This window comes from Balaenoptera acutorostrata, chromosome 3 (assembly GCF_949987535.1).
Source record: "Balaenoptera acutorostrata chromosome 3, mBalAcu1.1, whole genome shotgun sequence".
NCBI lineage: Eukaryota > Metazoa > Chordata > Mammalia > Artiodactyla > Balaenopteridae > Balaenoptera > Balaenoptera acutorostrata.
The window spans coordinates 149,773,875-149,791,719 of NC_080066.1; the positions used below are offsets into that span (position 1 = coordinate 149,773,875).

The 17,845-nt window shown below is 46.7% G+C and overlaps 1 protein-coding gene and 1 long non-coding RNA gene across 3 annotated transcripts in view; one reads left to right on the top strand and one right to left on the bottom strand.

The window, feature by feature from the left end:
- Positions 1 to 17,101, bottom strand: part of MAP3K9 (mitogen-activated protein kinase kinase kinase 9) — an 80,611-nt gene extending 63,510 nt beyond the window's left edge. Inside the window, exons 1-2 of the mRNA XM_007184380.3 lie at positions 16,342 to 17,101; positions 8,096 to 8,509 (exon numbers count right to left, since the gene is read on the bottom strand). Coding sequence (XP_007184442.2) covers positions 8,096 to 8,509; positions 16,342 to 16,744 — 817 coding nt within the window. The 5' untranslated portion in view covers positions 16,745 to 17,101. The remainder of the gene's footprint in view (positions 1 to 8,095; positions 8,510 to 16,341) is intronic.
- A 260-nt stretch (positions 17,102 to 17,361) lies between these two features.
- The window catches only part of LOC130707702 (uncharacterized), a 34,890-nt gene continuing 34,406 nt past the window's right edge, over positions 17,362 to 17,845 (top strand). For both annotated transcript variants that reach the window (XR_009007721.1, XR_009007720.1), the window contains exon 1: positions 17,362 to 17,544. This is a non-coding gene — a long non-coding RNA (uncharacterized LOC130707702). The remainder of the gene's footprint in view (positions 17,545 to 17,845) is intronic.

Genomic DNA, 17,845 nt, shown 5'->3' on the forward strand with positions numbered 1-17,845 from the left:
AAGGTAAAGAGATGGGTGATTTGGGGAAGAAGTTACATTTTTCTGTTGCCTCAACCAGACCGCTGTCACCACTCTGTGTCCCAGTTTCCCCATACATAAGTGACCCTGAGCTACCTCACGGGAATGAGGGAAAGCACCAAGTCAGGAATGGAAAATTTTCCAAAATTGGAAAATGGACGAAAGGAGACACAGGCAGGCTCTTGCCTCCTTTGAGATCCCGAAGCACAAATCTTGACCCTGAGCGATGACAGTGCCAAAGGCCACCTGCGAAAAGGGGAGATCGCTACTTAGCTGTTACCAAATTTGTTCAGGGAGGATTGTGGGGAAGGGAAGACATAATAATTTACCTGACTTTCAATCGTGGCTCAAATCAGAGGAAACAGAGGTAACGGGGAAGAGACTAAAGAATCATGTGGACATCAGAGCCCGCACACCTTGCAAAGCCCTTCTTGCCCTGAACCCAACCCCTCACTGTGGCTGTTTTTCCCAAGCTCAAGGCTCAATCACAGTCCGGAAATACCTCCAAGATCCTTCACACAACACAATCCTCTGCTCCAACTCCAACACAGGCTTTCTAGGTGTCTAAATGCTGCCCAGGGCCCCAACCTTCTCCCTGCCCCTGAGTAAGCTGCAGAGAAGTCCCCAGAGTCACCAGAGGAAGCAGAGGTAGGCAGCTTCCCCGAGCAAGCTGGGGAGAATGAGGGCAAATGTTCCATGAAGAGGGCAGTTACCCTCATGAGTCCTTAGAAGGGGCCCCTCAGCCCCGCAAACTGTGGGAAAGGGCTGAGGCAAGAGAATCCAGGGGGACTGTCCAGGGCACCATCGCCTCCTGGAGAGCCACGCTCGCACTGGGCATTTGCGTGCTGGTTTTAGGGCCTTCTCCGTGACCCCACGGGGAACTCCTCGAGGGCAGGGACCATGTCTGGTTTTGCCTCCTGTTATAGTCTCAACACCAAGCGCTCAAAATGACACACAAACGAGAACCATCTCGGCACAGGAGACAGCCACAGCCAAGCGAAAGGGGGAAGGCAAGGCTCCCAGGCAAAGTTAAAGAAGTGAGAGGTGCAATGAAGCCCGCAGGTCAGACCTCCTGGCCTCGCCAGCTTCTCCTGCTGAGTCACCTGACTGGTTATTTGCCTCACTTCAGCTTTATTCACTTATGTATTTATTTTGACGTGCAGAACGTGTCTCTGTACTCATGGAAAATGCTACCCATCAACTGAACACGATACTTTGGGACATGCCTGGTGCCCGCTGGCTAACCTTAGGTACAGCCTCCTGTAACCAAAGGAGAAATCTAATTCATTGAGTGAGGGCTCGTACACTTTTGCCAGGAAAAACTCTCAAAATATGTCTGACATCCTCCAACTCTCTGTGCAAGGGAACTTGTAGCAAAGAACCACGAAGAGCAGAAATGGGGAGAATAATGGGGAGAGAGACTTGGCAGTACCTGAGCCAGGTACTGTTGGAAGTATCTCATTTGGGGATGCGTTCATGAGGCACAGAAAAAGTCATTTATGCACCTCTCGAAAAGAACTGGGAATCGGGTGCTCTGGCTGATACTTTGCTGCCTGCTAGATCTACCCTGGGAATGTCGTATAGTTTATCTCATTCTCCTGTAGGAAAATAACGGCTACTCCTCATTCTTGTCTAGGGAAGTCCTCTCTGCCACATGGCTCCTCGCCGGCATGCCTGTGCCTTGGCGGCTGCATCCCTCAGGCAGGAATGGGTTCCACCTCAGTGGACAGGAGAGAGGACACTAGGGCGTGGATTCAGTGGGTCACAGAGCTCCACAAGCCTCACGGCAGGCAAATCCTCAGCCTGGAGAAACTCTGCACAGGAAACGCAGTCAGGGGCTGTGGCCAGTGTCCGGTCAGGGGGCACTCCAGGGCTCAGAACGTGAGAGCCAGCCTGAGGCCAAGGGCGAGACGGACGCTCTGTCCTCCTCACACTTTAAGAAAGCGGGTCTTCCGCTTCCTTACCTTGGGAGCTTTGAGAGAAGGCTGGAGAAAGGCACAAAGCACATGCCGGCACAGAACTGGGTGGCGGGGGGCTGCTCCCAGACATCCAGTTGCAAGGGGATCAGCCCCATTGAACAATTCAGCAAAACTGGAACGGACGTGGTGAGGAGCACCGCAGGGAATTCACAGCTGGGAACAAAAGGAGAGCTGAGGTTGGAGGGGACACACAGGCAGTGGACCCAGGTGACGGGGGGAGTGGCCTGCTCCTGCAGCACCTGGCAGCCTGCACCTGGCCACAGGGGAGACATCGGCCAGTGAGTTATTCGGGCCTGGCCTCCAGGAAGGGTGTGGGGAAAGAGGAGGGCAGGGGCGTTAGAGGTTGGAAACGAATGCCCTGTAAAAAATGCCACACTTGGCACCTGAAACAGGTTGACGTTAGGAAGGATCAAGGGCCTGGAGATTATGAGGATGAAGAGCAACTTCCATGCGAGTGAGGCACGAGGGATGCCCTCCAACAAGACGAGGGGAATCTTTACCCTTCGAGATCCTGCAAGTAGACCAATTCAAGTGATACTTTCTTCACTCGTTTATTCATTCATTCATTCACGTGCCTGGAAGCTAAAGACACAAAATCCATTTGGAGATGTAGCGGATGCTCCTGACAGCAGAGCCAACAAACAGAGGCGGCCAGGGGGTGCAACAGGGCAGCAGGCTGCAGGCCAGCACAGTGTTTCCATCTGTCCTTCAACGGCCTGTGCTGGGTAGAGCCTGCACTCACTTCACCATCATGCCCACCAAGCCCTACAGCGTTACATCAGCTGCTTCCCAGACTGTGGGCCCTTAATGGAAGGCATCTGAGCTTGCAACCACTGGACTAGCGGCTCTGGTCCCTTGTCCCCCTAGTATTCTTTTACATACTATCAGGTCATCTAGATTTAGCACCAAATGACTACTTAGCATTGACTCCAGTGACAGGTCAGTGGGAAGGAGAAGTGGCCAGGTTTGAGTTGAGCACAGGAAAGTGAGTAGGGTTTGGATAGGCAGAGAGATGAGGCGAGGGTACTCCTGAAAGCAAGGTTATTCCCATAGCAACAGTAAGTGTGACGAGGGCCCAGTGGTTGGGAAGTAGTACACAGTATATGCCAGGGGAAGGAGGAAACCGGCTTGGCTTAAGGGGAAAATGCCTTCAGAGGAAGAAGAGGGCGATAAGGAAGCAAAGACCCATGAGAAGTTTACGTTGACATTTGAAAAGAGGAAGGCAGGGATGGCTAGTCCCAAACCAAATACAGTTCACCGCTCACCTCTGCTCTTTCAGCTATGAAATTAAGAATGAGTTCATCACACGTCAATGAAATGTGGACGCTCCCTGTGCACAGAGGAATATTATTCCTAATCATATAAAACTAGAGCACTACAGGGTCACACAAAATAAGCAGGGGGGCAGCGAAACACCCTAGCTGCCCCACTGCAGAGCGCCGGCAGCAGTGCAGCCATGAGAAGTCACACCTGGGCCCAACATCTGGTCTGAGGACTGGCAGTGAGAGCCTAGAGAACTGGCTGCCCACTCTGAGCCTCCACTTCCTCATCTGTAAAATAAAGACTTTCACAGTCTTTACTCTGCAGGGCTGCTGTGAGAATCAGATGAGAAGCCGCATAAAATGCTTAAGACAGTGCCTGACCTAAAGAGAGCACTCAGTAAGCACTAGTTGCTTGTTGTTGTTATTATTAAATAGGGGTTTGGTTGTTGTTATTATTATTACTATTATTACTATTATTTAGGGCTTTGGTGATGATGATGATAATGATTATATAGGGGTTTGGTTTAGTTAATATACTGTATCTAAATAGTGGAATAATGTAAAACCTTTAAATATGTTGTGGTAGAAGACCATTTATTTAATAAGAAATTTATTTAATGAGACCATTTATTTAATAAGAAAGTGGTCACAATACACCAAGCAGTCGGGGGCAGTGGGGAGGGGAGAAAGCATACTACAAGCAATGGACTTATTAGGGTCTCCTGTGTAAGATTTAGGGGTGAAAACAAATATGCATAAATGCCAGAAAAATGGAAAAACATACATTGTGTTTAGCTCTATGTTCTTCTGTGCTTTCTAAGGGGAGGAAAGAAGTTAATTAATAATAAAATAAAAGTAATGACACTACCTTCACTTGGAGTAAGGCTTTTCATTTTCCAAAGCTTTTTCACATATCTCATTTTTATACTAATTTTATTTTTAATGGCCCCTATTAAACTGCTATTCTGCCAAATGCCCTTAAACCAAAATCCTGAAATCCACTTATCTACCCCCAAAAGGACAATCTTTCCACTAAAAGACCATCCTTCACTAACACCTTTGCTAACAATCAAGTAGCTGGTTTTCCCCAATGTGAGAAGCAGAGACACATAAATCCACTTTTACAGCCAGGGCTTTAGTGAGTAGTTTCATGAAGAGATGTTTAAGTTAATGATGCACTGTAATAAAGTAGTAGAAACCATCAGTTAAATCAGGGGTCTGAGCCACACGTCCCAGGGCCTGGCTAACGCTGCTCGTTTGGCTCTAAGATGCTAAGTATCTAGGATAACACATCCTCCCAATGCATGTCCCCAGATTCCGTGAAGACTGCCAGCTGCTTCCCCACCAGCCATGTTCTCTCTATTCCTTGGTAACAGACCCTGATTATTAGCTAGACTCCACACCACCCAGAATAAAATCCTCCATCTCCCAGCGGCCCCTGCGCTAGCCATGGCTGTGGGACTCCATTCTGGCCACTGAATACATGCAGATGTGTTGTGCTGGACTTCTGGGAACTTAATGGGAGTCGACGCAGCCACAGGAGCAGCTTTTTCTGTGCTTCTGCTTTTCCTGCTCCTTCAGGCTTGTGACTTGGACCAAATAACTGGCATTTCACCAGCCGTCTTGGACCATACGACAGCCCCAAGATGCAAGCCATGTACTGGGATGATGGAGTGAAAAACAGGAGCCTGGGTCCCTGATGACATGTGGAGATGCTCTAAAACCCCATCCCGGCCTTCTTTTCAAAGACAAATGAATGGATACCTTGTTTTAGCCACTGTTATTTTGCTTTGCTTTTTTTAGGTTATGTGCATCAAACCTGAACTTACTACAGATGATATATGAACGTAGGATATTATATGCTATACACATCTGGCAAACAGCACATGACTTTTTTAAGTGGGTCATCAGGATAATGAAGCATTTTAATAAATCACTTTTTTACTGAACCTTTTGTAACAGCTAGATGTTTAGCACCAACTACTTTTTCAACAAAGACAGCCCACCTATATACATACTCTTTTCTCTAGTGGTTCAAAGTCAACTAACACATATAATTCATAGAATTCTGCCCTCACATGACTGTGATCAAAATCCAACTCTCTGGAGCCCCTAACAAAAACCAAGAGAACCTGGCCAGTATCCCCATGTCTGCAAAACACAAAGAAGTTATGACACTCAAACTGGAGGCAAACAAGCGGCATAACATTTCTAAAATGATTTTCAAGTCATGCACACACAGCAATGGAGTAAGAGCAATGGTGTTGTCAGGGCTCATATTGGATAAATTCAATCCCAGGCAAACACCCGCCCACAGACCAATGTCAAGGAGCCACCCCAACTCACATGTGAGATTTATAGCAGGCATCAACATCAGCACCACCCATGCAGCCCAGGGCACTATGGACATTTCAGGGCCTCAACTGTCTTGATGAGGTCCTTTAAAATACTGCCCTATGTGTAAGTCCAACTCCTGCCACCATACACTGTACCTGAAGGTCCCCCTCAGCAATCCTAAAACCCACGTAAGGACAAAGAAGGACCAGGGCTTTGTCTCCAGCGTGACAGAATGACATTCAGCTCCCTTGCTGTCTCCTGCAAACAGCATAACCTTGGCACGTTAGCTTTTCCTTCACAAGAGCCTAGACTTCCAAACACAAGTCATAAAAGGTAAAACCTTGTACTTACATCTTGAAATTACACCCAGATTTAAAACTTCGCAGAGGAAATTATTAACTTTTACAATCATCCTAGCCCAAGTTTTTAAATGGGCTCAATTACATAAGGTTAGTGCACTTAGCCTAGTTCTCCCAGCATGATAAGGATGTAAGAAAACATTTTAAAATTCAGCTTCTATATCACATTTTCTACCAACACATCTGCTTATTCTTACCCCATCATCCAAAGCAATCTCTAGGTAGAAATTATTTTGAAAAGGAGGTCACCGGGCTTCCCTGGTGGTGCAGTGGTTGAGAATCTGCCTGCCAATGCAGGGGACACGGGTTCGAGCCCTGGTCTGGGAAGATCCCACATGCCGCGGAGCAACTAGGCCCGTGAGCCACAACTACTGAGCCTGCGCATCTGGAGCCTGTGCTCCGCAACAAGAGAGGCCACGACAGTGAGAGGCCCGTGCACCGCGATGAAGAGTGGCCCCCGCTTGCCGCAACTAGAGAAAGCCCTAGCACAGAAACGAAGACCCAACATAGCAATCAATCAATCAATCAATCTTTAAAAAAAAAAAGGGGGTCACCAAAAGTTTTAACTTATTTAATACATTTATAGAACAGAATTTTGCAGGAGGGATGAGAATAATCATACAGTAAAGAGATAGAATATGGCAGAAGGAAAAGAGAAACCAGATTTTACTTTATGCAACTTAAATCCTTCACATGTATTATGTCTAAAATACATATCTAATGCTCCATACTCTCACAAGGATGAAGTTTGCTTTTATTAAAGGGGAAGATGGTGCAGGCAGAAGAGGTAAGGGTAATAAATGCTATTTTAAAGTAAACCAGAAAGGATATTTGTGTATATATAGGCCATATATGTTTTTTATTTTTATTTTATTTTATTTTTTGGCCACACCACAAGGCATGTGGTACCTTAGTTCCCTGACCAGGGCTCGAACCCGTGCCCCCTGCAGTGGAAGGAAGCATGGAGTCCTAACAACTAGACCGCCAGGGAAATCCCCACATATGCTTTTTAAATGTCTGGAAAAATATGCCAAACGTAATGCTTATACTCCTGGGAGGAAAACATTACGGGTGATCTTTCTCTTCTTTTCGTTTATCTACACTCTCTAATTTTTGTACAACAAAAACACTTACTACCTATGTAATTTAAAACGTATTTTTTAAAGTTAACAGATTCACAATAGCATCAACAGAAAAATAAGCCACATCTGGAACAGCTCGGGGCAGAACAAAGCCTGAAGGATTTCTGGGCTCAAAGCTGAAGGATGCAGACAGTGAAGTTCCTGGGGCCCCAAAGTACTAACGCCCTCCTCTCTGGACAGGATGCTCAACGTGATTTTAAGCATATGCCATTTAGCAAACTGTATCCTCTCTACCATGCAGTTTAGGCAAGGGAAAGTCCAAATTACCACAAAAAAGAAGCAAACTCCCAGCGCCTGCTGATTCAGCCAAGGAAAGAGACTGAAGTTTCTACCAACTCACCATTTAATTATGTGTAACACTTGCTTTACAATCCAGTTTATGGGTCCTAGACGTTTAATAAAGTTACTTCTCAGTTCCCTGCTATTAAACACTGGGTAGTTATGACAATTAATTAATACCACCCCAAGGCTACCAGGAGGGCTGTAGTTCTACCAGCCAGGTCGTGCTCTCCAAGTTGACATGGCCATGTGAATGGGCCTCACAGCTTGAACATGCCTCTTCTTCCTTATACCCCTTCTCTGGTGGGGACCTCAGGTTGGGGAGTTAGGTAGAAATGCAAACAGGTGGTATTGATTTGCTTTATGTGTTGTTCCACCGAAGAGGAAAACCCCTTTTGTGATCACAGGCACCCCTTCAAGTGGAAAAATAAATCTATATGTTTTGTTTGCACAGTACATCAGAATTACATACTGCCAACCACGCCTGCTAATAAGAGCTCAGAATTATCCCAAACCCCTCCGGTGCCTCATTCTTCTCCTCTTAAACCAATTTTTCCTGGCATTCATCCCACCCACTACATCTCAAGTCAAGGATGGACTGGTTTTAAGCAAGGCGTTTCACTGCCCACTAAGATTCCTGACGAACCCACTCCAACCGAAGCCATGGACTGAGTCTGAAAGTGCTTGTAAGCCCTCCAGCCTCATCTCTCCGTACTCACTGTTGCTGGATTTAAGGTCGCGGTGGATGATGGGGACAATTGCCTCATCATGTAAGTAGTTCATCCCTCTGGCAATCTGCACGGCCCAGTTCACCAGGATGTCTGGGGGAATCCTTTTCCCAGATAACACTCTATTCAAAGGCCCTCCGCGAGCAAACTCCATGACCAAGCAGAGGTTGGGTTCCTTCAGACACACCCCCCTAAGGGCAATGATGTTGGGATGCTTCAGCATGGCGAAGAGCTTGGCCTCCTGGCGAACATTCTCTATGGTCTGGCTGATGTCCTCGTCCGGGTCGTGGCGAGCTGCTTTCACGGCGACCTCATCTCCTATCCAGAAAGCACGGTAGACCTTCCCAAAGCCCCCGATGCCAATAATCTCTTCCAGGGTTAGCTCCGCAAAATCAATCTCTAACACTGAGAAGGAAAAGAAAAAAAGAAGCAAGTCAAAAAAATGTGAAAAACACCATTTTATCACCCATTTACCTGGGTGGGTAAACACAGCAAGGTGTCTGTGCACTCAGATTTTCTGTCTTCTCACTATACACTCCTTAAAGACAGGAAATGTGATTAACTTTTTTTCTGTTACGTTATCCTTAGTGACTAGCACAGCGTAGGCATTCAATAAATATTCATGAAATAACTTCCATTTGGGACTTCATGCAGAATCTTGTACCGAGATCAACCATTCTAACTAAAAGGAAAATTGGGGGAGATCATTTTTATGAGACTTATTCACATTCTACTGTGTACATACTAGGTAGTGAGAAGCATAAAATCCAGTGCCACGGCAGACGCACAACAACCAAACCACTTTAGCAGCAGTATGATCCAAAGATGAGGAAAATCACTAACTCCCACCTGGGACAGGGATTAAGAGGGCGAGTGGGGAAGGGATTCTCAAGGAAGGAAACATTTGAAATGGGCCCTAAAGAAACAGTGGGGGCTTCCCTGGTGGCGCAGTGGTTGAGAATCTGCCTGCCAATGCAGGGGACACGGGTTCGAGCCCTGGTCTGGGAAGATCCCACATGCCGCGGAGCAACTGGGCCCGTGAGCCACAACTACTGAGCCTGAGCGTCTGGAGCCTGTGCTCCGCAACAAGAGAGGCCGCGATAGTGAGAGGCCCGCACACCGCGATGAAGAGTGGTTCCCACTCGCCGCAACTGGAGAAAGCCCTTGCACAGAAACAAAGACCCAACACAGCCAAAAATAAACATAATAAATAAATAATAAATAAAAATTAAAAAAAAAAAAAAAAGAAAGAGTGGGAGGGATCTCCTCAGGCAATGAAGATCAGGGTGGAGAAGGACAATCCAGGTAGAGGGAAGGTCATGAGCAAGAACCGTGGGGCATGGAGTACATTCACAATAGCCAAAACATGGAAACAACCTAAATGTCCATCGACAGGTGAATGGATAAAGAAGATGTGATACATATACACACTACTATATATAAAATAGATAACTAATTAGGACCTACTGTATAGCACAGGGAACTCTTCTCAATACTCTGTAATGACCTACATGGGAAAAGAATCTAAAAAAGAGTGGATATATGTATACGTGTAAGTGATTCACTCTGCTGTATGGCAGAAACAAACACAACATTGTAAATCAACTATACTCCAAAAAAATTTTTTAAAAAAACAAATAGCATTTATTTGAAAAAAAAAAAAGATGTGATATATATATATACGACGGAATACTACTCAGCCATAAAAAATGAAATAATGCCATTTGCAGCAACATGGATGGACCTAGAGATTATCACCGTAAGTGAAGTAGTAAGTCAGACAGAGAAAGACAAATACCATATGATGTCACTTATATGTGGAATCTAAAATGCGACAGAAATGAACACATCTATGAAACAAAAACACTCACAGATACAGAGAACAGACTTGTGGTTGCCAAGCAGGGGGTGGGGGAAGGGAAGGATCGGGAGTTTGGGATTAGCAGATGCAAACTAGTATATATAGGATGGATAAACAACAAGGTCCTGCTGTATAGCACAGGGAACTATATTCAATATCCTGTGATAAACCATAAGGGAAAAGAATATGAAAAAGAATATATATGTATAACTGAGTCACTGTGTTGTACAGCAGACAACATTGTAAATCAACTATACTTCAATAAAAAGAAAAAAAAGAACATAGGCCATGAGAGTATATGGCCTATCAGGAACTTCAGGGAGTCCAGGGCAGCTGGATTATAAGCATTAGGGTAGATGAGGCTCAAAGCCTTGCTGGGTTCAGCCAGGTCATGAAGTGTTGTTAAAGCCATTCTGAGGGGCTTAAACTTGACACTGTAAATGGTAGGAGTCATGTATCTTTAAGAAGGAGAGTGTTGTCAGTCTTGTGACTTAGAAAGGAAACCAACTCTGGCAGCCATGTGGAATATAACAGCAAATGGAGGCCACTGCAGTAACCCAGCAGCACAAGCGCAAGGGTCTGAACCTCAGCAGCCATGATGACAGGAGGACAAAGTACGGAGGAAATTGGGAGATCTTCAAAACTTGGTTCTACCAAGACCTGGTGACTAAGATGCTCAAGGAAGGAGTCTCCTAGGCAACAACTTACCCCAGCACTCACCTGGGCCACAGGTCCACCCCTGAGATTTCCAGTATCACACCCAACCACTCATTCCCCATCCCAAATCCAGAGGTCGAATCTATAGTACTTGATTCTATCTTTAGCTCTGCTTAGAAAGGCTTCCATGGATAGGTAATAATAACCACCAGTGATTATAAATCTTGGGCTAGATATGGTGCTGCTATACGAGCAAAGTGCTATTTCATGTTTCTCTCATCAAAACCCTGTTCTCTGTCTTCTCAGTCTCTTTCTTTGTCTTTACCTAGCTGACTCATGGGCATCCCTCAGGTCTCAGCTTAACCATCAATCTAATAGAGGAACTTTTCCTAACCCCCCGACTAAATGAGGTCAGGCCCGAGTCAAGCACTTCCATAGCAGTCTCTATTTGGCAAGACTCAACAAGGTTATAATCACTTGTTCAACACCTATCGTCCTGCTAGACTGCGAGATGCACAAGGGCGGATCCTGTCTGCCTTACTCACCACTGTCCTTTATTAATGCCAAATATTCAGCTGGTGACCAATAGACAAGGAAGTAAAATGAGGGAAAAAAATCTATCTCAGTATGAAATAAACCAAACTCAGATCTGGGGGGAAGAAATTGAATTGGACCTCCTGAAACAAATACAGAGAATAGTCACACTTTGCTAAAAAACTAAGAACACAAAGATATATTTCTGAACTCTTGGCAAGACCCAAAGAGGAACTGCCCACCGCTGACTGTTCTCTTCCATTCTCAGCCAGCTCCATGACGCCTTCATTCTCCATTCAGATGCTGGTGGTGCTCAAAACTCTGTTTTTGTTTAGTTATAGCACTTCTATCCTATCTAGGGCTAATATTCATTTGTATTTTGTAATGCATCCAGCAGTCTGAACAAAGGAAACTCTTAGGAAAAGTTAGTTGGACTGCCTTTAGGTATACAAAAGATTATCACCTCATCTAGCACTCTTTTTGAAGAATAAATGGTGTGGCAGGTCCTGCAGACTAGCAATCAACATCCATTCTACAATCCTCCAGCATACCTTTCAGTACTACAGAGGTCAGAAAGCTTTTTAAAAAACTACATTTTCCAGACTCCTTGACAGAGTGCTGGTTAGCCAATGAGATGCACAAGATTCAGAAGGCAAAAGTGAGATGGAGACCATCTCCTTGCTGCTTCTCCTGGCAAGCATGGCTGTGGAGAAGTGGGGTTTTTCCTGCAATAGCATGTCAATGTCCAGTTAGCTCTGTGGATGTGGAAAGGAATGTTGCCAGGCCAAGCAGTCACCTCATCGGACACCAACTACGACAGGGTGTTTGAGAAGTCAACAGCTTCAGTGGCAACTCCTGATTCTGTACCTTCTCAGTTAGAGAAGCAGCAGCTTGCCTGGTGGGCCAGGTCTGCAATGTTCTGGGAGTTGGTCCTCTAGGTCCAGCTGAAAGCCCCTTCTCCCCAACCTTCCAAAAAATCTATAAGCAACTAACTTCTTGTGCTAAATCATTTTCTGCTTAAAATAGCTTGAGTGTTTCTGGGTCCTAAAATGAATCCTGACCGATTACTAATTCTTGCCTTATCTCATCTATATGAATGAGAAAAATATGCCAATGTCAAAGAGAGATTAGAAACCCTCTTGGAGAAAACTGTAAGTTATCCTAGGAGTCCCCGTGGTCATAGACGGAAGAAACACTCGTTCTTTCTGCCAGATTTTTCACTGATGAAAAGATGTGTGCCTTTTTAATAAATGTGCATTTACATACCTTATTTCCTCAACTGAATATCTGAATTCTCCTTAAGGGAATTAACTGTTGTATTTTCTCTTGTACCCACCCTCTTCTTTCCTCTGGTCTGAAGCATAGCTGTGAACACACAGGAGGTGTTAGATATTTATTTAAACATATGAGGATTTAAAAGATGTGATTCTGAACCAGGGTGCTGAAAGGACAGCTCCTCCAATGGTATTTCACAGAAGACAGAAAACCTCTGTGGGGAAGGCGAAGCAATGATCTCTCTCTAGGTAGAACATAAACTCTCAGGTTCTTGCTATTTCGTCGAGGAAATATTATGACCAGCCTTCAGGAAAAGTATAGAACACAGCTTACAAGCAGACAGAAGACAAAACAGTGGGGGATGTGGGGAGGGTCCTTTCTTTTCCTCTCCCTGCTAAGAAGTCCCTTTGGATAGAAACTAGACCTTCACTGCAGCTGCGAGGATGTGGGACTCTCCTCCCTTTCCCTGCCCCAGTCAAGACCTGGTTGTAAGTAAGAATCAGGTCAAGTCTCATACAGCACATTTTTCAGTTTCTGTGGAAGAATATTTCCAGGAATATCAGGAGCAAAACCTTATTTCTTTCAGTCTTGGAGTCAAGATGTTATTCCCTCTCAACTGTATCCTTGGAAACTAAATATACAGGCACATTCTGGTGAGTTTGGGGCAAGTGAATGGTACATACCTCACTCATTTAAAAATCTTAAGTACATCTGAAAATACATCCTTATATTGCTAGTGAAGGCAAGAAAAAGAAATGTAAATTAGTAATATCCTTAATTTATGCCCTGCTTGAAAACAGACACAACTCTCCTGTAAGAGAAGCTTTTTTTTAATACCTAGGGTTATATATCTCTGAAGATGATACATTTGGAACTTTACATTTTCCATCTTTCACTAAAATAAAGAAGAGCAAGCTCCTGGGTTATTTATATTTGTCAGCCCCGTGCAGAGCTAAACTCTAATACCTACACTGGAGAGGATAAAAGCACTCTATAAATGTTAGATGATTTATAGTATCACTCTTATATGCTTTCTCTGTCACAAGATTTAGTAATTTCCCCCTCTTCTGTTTTGATTAAAGTTTGAAACAGAAGTTTCACTCTGAAAAGCAGTATTTGAAAGTAAAACTGAACATTATTATTTCACTTTGTGTCTTCTATTCACAATCTAATATCAAAATTCATGTCCCAGAGAGGAAGTTGAAAAAAGTAACTGGGGAGAAGTTGTCAGAGGCTCAATTTCATTCTAAGTCTTTGGAGACAAGGTCAACAATCACCTTTATTTTCTGAGTGACACTAACTGAACCACTAGACACAGCATACAGACCAGAGGCCCTTTATCAGATCACCAACTTCCTTGAGCAAAGCACTGCACTGAAATTATATGTTTACATCACCAATTTCCCTCACGTGTGACTTCTAAGTACCTCCTCATCTTCTCATTTCTTTATCCCCTGGTATTTAACACAGTATCTTTCTTTCACTAGGCACTCTAATTGGTTTTTGACTAGAGTTAAATTTTCTGAGTTATCAAAAATTAATTCCAGTCAAGATCAGAATTCAGTGTGGCTAAATAAAATAACTTAGCAAGACCTTCAAATGCTGTTGTTCAAGTCAATTCTTTCAATAAGTACAAGGTACTTCCTACTTTCTCATCACCTGAGTTTTAGATATCAGAATCTACTCTATCCAAGGTAACTTTTGTTACAGTCAGGGTGAAGTCCTGGGCACCCAATGGAGAAGAAGCTTCTAAAGTGGCTCAGTGTAGACCTTTCTGGCTTTCTGTGCATATGGGTTCTTCCAACCTAAGTCACATTCACTCCTGACTGCTCTGACAGCAGGGAGCATAAAATATTAAAGAAACTCAGCTCCTGGGCTTCCCTGGTGGCGCAGCGGTTGAGAACCTGCCTGCCAATGCAGGAGACACGGGTTCGAGCCCTGGTCTGGGAAGATCCCACATGCCGCGGAGCAGCTGGGCCCGTGCACCACAACTACTGAGCCTGCGCTCCGCAACAAGAGATGCCGCGATAGTGAAAGGCCCGCGCACCGCGATGAAGAGTGGCCCCCGCTCACCGCAACTAGAGAAAGCCCTCGCACAGAAACGAAGACTCAACACAGCCATAAATAAATAAATAAATAAATAAAAATTAAAAAAAAAAAAAAAAGAAAGAAACTCAGCTCCTGCTCATGAACCTCACAGAGCTCTTCTACTCTGATATTAGCTGTCTCTGGGAAAAAAAAAATCACCAAACCTCACCCACAAAGACCCTCAAAGTCTGACATGTTTAAAACTACACTGTTTTCTAACATGCCAGGCCAACATCTCTTCCGGTATGTGACCAAGTTCATCTTCAACACTATTTAATAGAGACATTATCTGCTAGGACCCTTAGCCTTGATCTTTCCAGCACTAACGCCAAAAAGATGTAACACCTAGAAACAATTTAATTTGTCACCTGCAGGTATTATAAAGATTAACTGTAGAAGCAGGAAGTTTTAAACTGAATAAGAGGGAGAGAGAAACAAAGGAAATTAAACATTTGAACATCAATTTGACAGTCAAAACACCAATAAAAAAAAGGACAGTAGAAAAACAAGAGGTTATGATTTTGATATTAATAAATGGTATTTAATAAACATCTTAAGATATAATATAATTGTTCAGGTGAAAATAAGTTACAGGACCAGAAAAATAACTGTTACAAATAAAATTTTTAAATTAAATGTTTAAAGTTGGCCCTTGGTAATGATTTTTTTAAATCAGCTAAGAGACAAAGTATATAAAATATGGAATAAATAATGATATAAGTGAATTAACAATACTTTTTTAACAGGAAAGAAATTACAGAAACCCTCAAATACAAAATAGAGTAAACTGCACCGGGAGATATTTACATCTTTCTTCTAAAACCACCTAGCATCACTGATTAAAGGATTCTAACGGCAATTTAACTCCTTTGAAAAAACAAAGAAAATTTCATTTCAGGGTGTGGAAAAGTGGAGCTCCTGGAAAACTAGTGAAAACCAGGACACTAGAAGAAAGGCCCTGGGAGGGACCCCTGGGCATGGTTCCCCTGAGATTTGGCAAATACCAAATATAGGCAAGGATCTAGGGTGAGAAGAAAGGAGAAAATATATTGTCTGGGTGTCAAGGCCCTGGGATTTAGCCACTATACCTTGTGCTCCTGATCTCTCATGGGGGAATGACATACTTTTCCCTTGCTAATCATTTCTCCACTCATCACCTGCCCCTACACACACACACACACACACACACTCTTCTTATAGCACATTATTTGGTGAGACTCCTCAAGGGACCACTTTTGAAATACACGATTAGGATCCAAGAAATCAACACGGTATTTCAAAGACACTTCAGCCTTGAGTTCACATAGGCTTCCGGGACTTGTGAGCCAGCCCAGCCCAGCAGGAGACACCCCCATCTCCTTTAAAGCAAATGCCTTTCAGGGGCGGGGACAGGCGGTAGAAGAGGTCGGGAAGGTCCCTGATTTGGGGACTAATGTTATGACAGAAACCACCAGCTTGCCTAAAATCCTTCCAGATTGGGGGTGGGGGGGGGGCGGGGAGGTTGGGGCTGGGAAGATTTTCCTGCTGGGGCTTCAAGATGTGGAATCAGGAGCTGCTGCTGAGGTGGTCGGGTGAAGGTGAAGAAGCCCAAGCGCCCGAGGTTCCAGGCGAGGCCTGCGGCATGTCTATCTTACTGATTGCACCCACCAAAGCCCCTGCAGCCCGAGCGCGCGCACAAACACCCACCCCCAGGTCAATCATTGCCCACCCAAGCTAACCCTCGAGGAGGGCTCCCCTCCCCCTGCGACAACCCCAAGGCCTCCATCATAACCCCACCCCCCCGCGCTCCCCGCCGAGCTCCCGGGCCCCGCCTTCGCCTTACACTGAATGGGCGGGTAGCAACTGGGGTCTTCGCCGCCCGGCTGGCAGCGGCTGGAGAAGGCGCTGCGCGGGGTCACGTAGTTGCTGGGGAAGATGCCCACCCGCTGGTTCAGCTGCCCGGTCCACCAGCCCTCGTCGCCGGACACCTGCGAGTCCTTGGACAGCACTTCCACCACGTCGCCCAGCCGCAGGGTCAGCTCGTCCTCGCCCACCGCCTCGTACTCGAACACGGCCGTCCAGTAGGGCAGCGGCGCGTCGGAGCCCAGCTCCCTGGGGACCGCCACCGCCGCCTCCTCCTCCTCTTCCTCCTCCTCCTCGGCCCCGGCCCCCGCTCCATCCTCCCCCGGCGGGGCTGCAGCGGCGGCGCTCGCCAGGCAGCCGAGAAGCGCTCTGGAGGGCTCCATGAAGCGGCCGATCCATAGGGTGCGGGGCTGCTGCCGCCCGCAGGAGCCGCCGCCGCCTATTGTTCATGCGGCTCCGCAGAGCTGGGGGGACCCCCCTCCCCTGACGGCGGCCGCAGGTAGGGGCCGGGCTGGCTGGGCGGGGAGAGTCGGCTCGCTAGGGCTGGGGCTGGGGCTGGCTCGGCGCGGCGCGGCTACAAGTGCGCGGAGCGCGTAGTGCTCACCGCAGCATGGGGGCGCAGCGGGCCGGAGCCCCCGCCTTCGCGCTCGCCCCCTGGGGCGGCCTGGCCACCTCTGCCGCGGGTACCTGCTCGCGCAGCTGGGGCCCGGTGCCGCCAGCCGGCCGCCGCTCACCGCTCTGCGCCGGGCCCCGCCCCCTGCGCCGTCCGCACGCCCAGGACCACCTGACGCGGACCTGGCTCCGCCCCAGCCCTGCGGACCCGAGGAGGCGGGGCTTCACGGCGCCCGGGCCCGCCCCCGCGCCATCCTGCCTTCCCATTGGCCGCCGCTGACCGGTCCGCAGGTTCCTCCAGCCGCGGTTGGGGCTGCCCCGCCAGCCGCCCGCCCCGCCCCTCTCCACCCCCTGCGCCTACGTCGCCCTCCCCCTCCCACCCCTCCCCAACGTGCGGGCTCTCTCATTCTCAAACCCCAGGTTGACCCACTTCTCTCTCCCATTGGACCCCCGCATCTCCAACCATTGGTCCAAGGTACCTGTCCGTTTCCTGGGAGAGTTCAACACCGCCCGGCCGGAAGAGGCTGCGGCCTCATTGGGCGCCTGAGGAAGGATGGGCGGATACTCAAAGGTAAAGCCGAGCCCTCATTCAGACCAAAAAGGGTGAAGGAGACCGTTCCCTTTGTTTGCCGCTGAGAGGTAGGGATTCCACTGGGCAGCACCTGTGTTCTTCATCCTAAAGTGAGCTTCTGAGAGTGAGCAGAGGAGAAGCGAGCTGGGTTGCGCCCCCCGGTAGAGCTCTTTCTTCCCCAGCTCCTTCTTACCTTTGGATTTTCCCTTCTCTTGGATCTGCCCCTGCCCTAGTCCTACCAGGTGGATCAGCTTCCACTCCAGTCCGACTGAATTGCACCCCGACTCCTTCCGTAACCTTT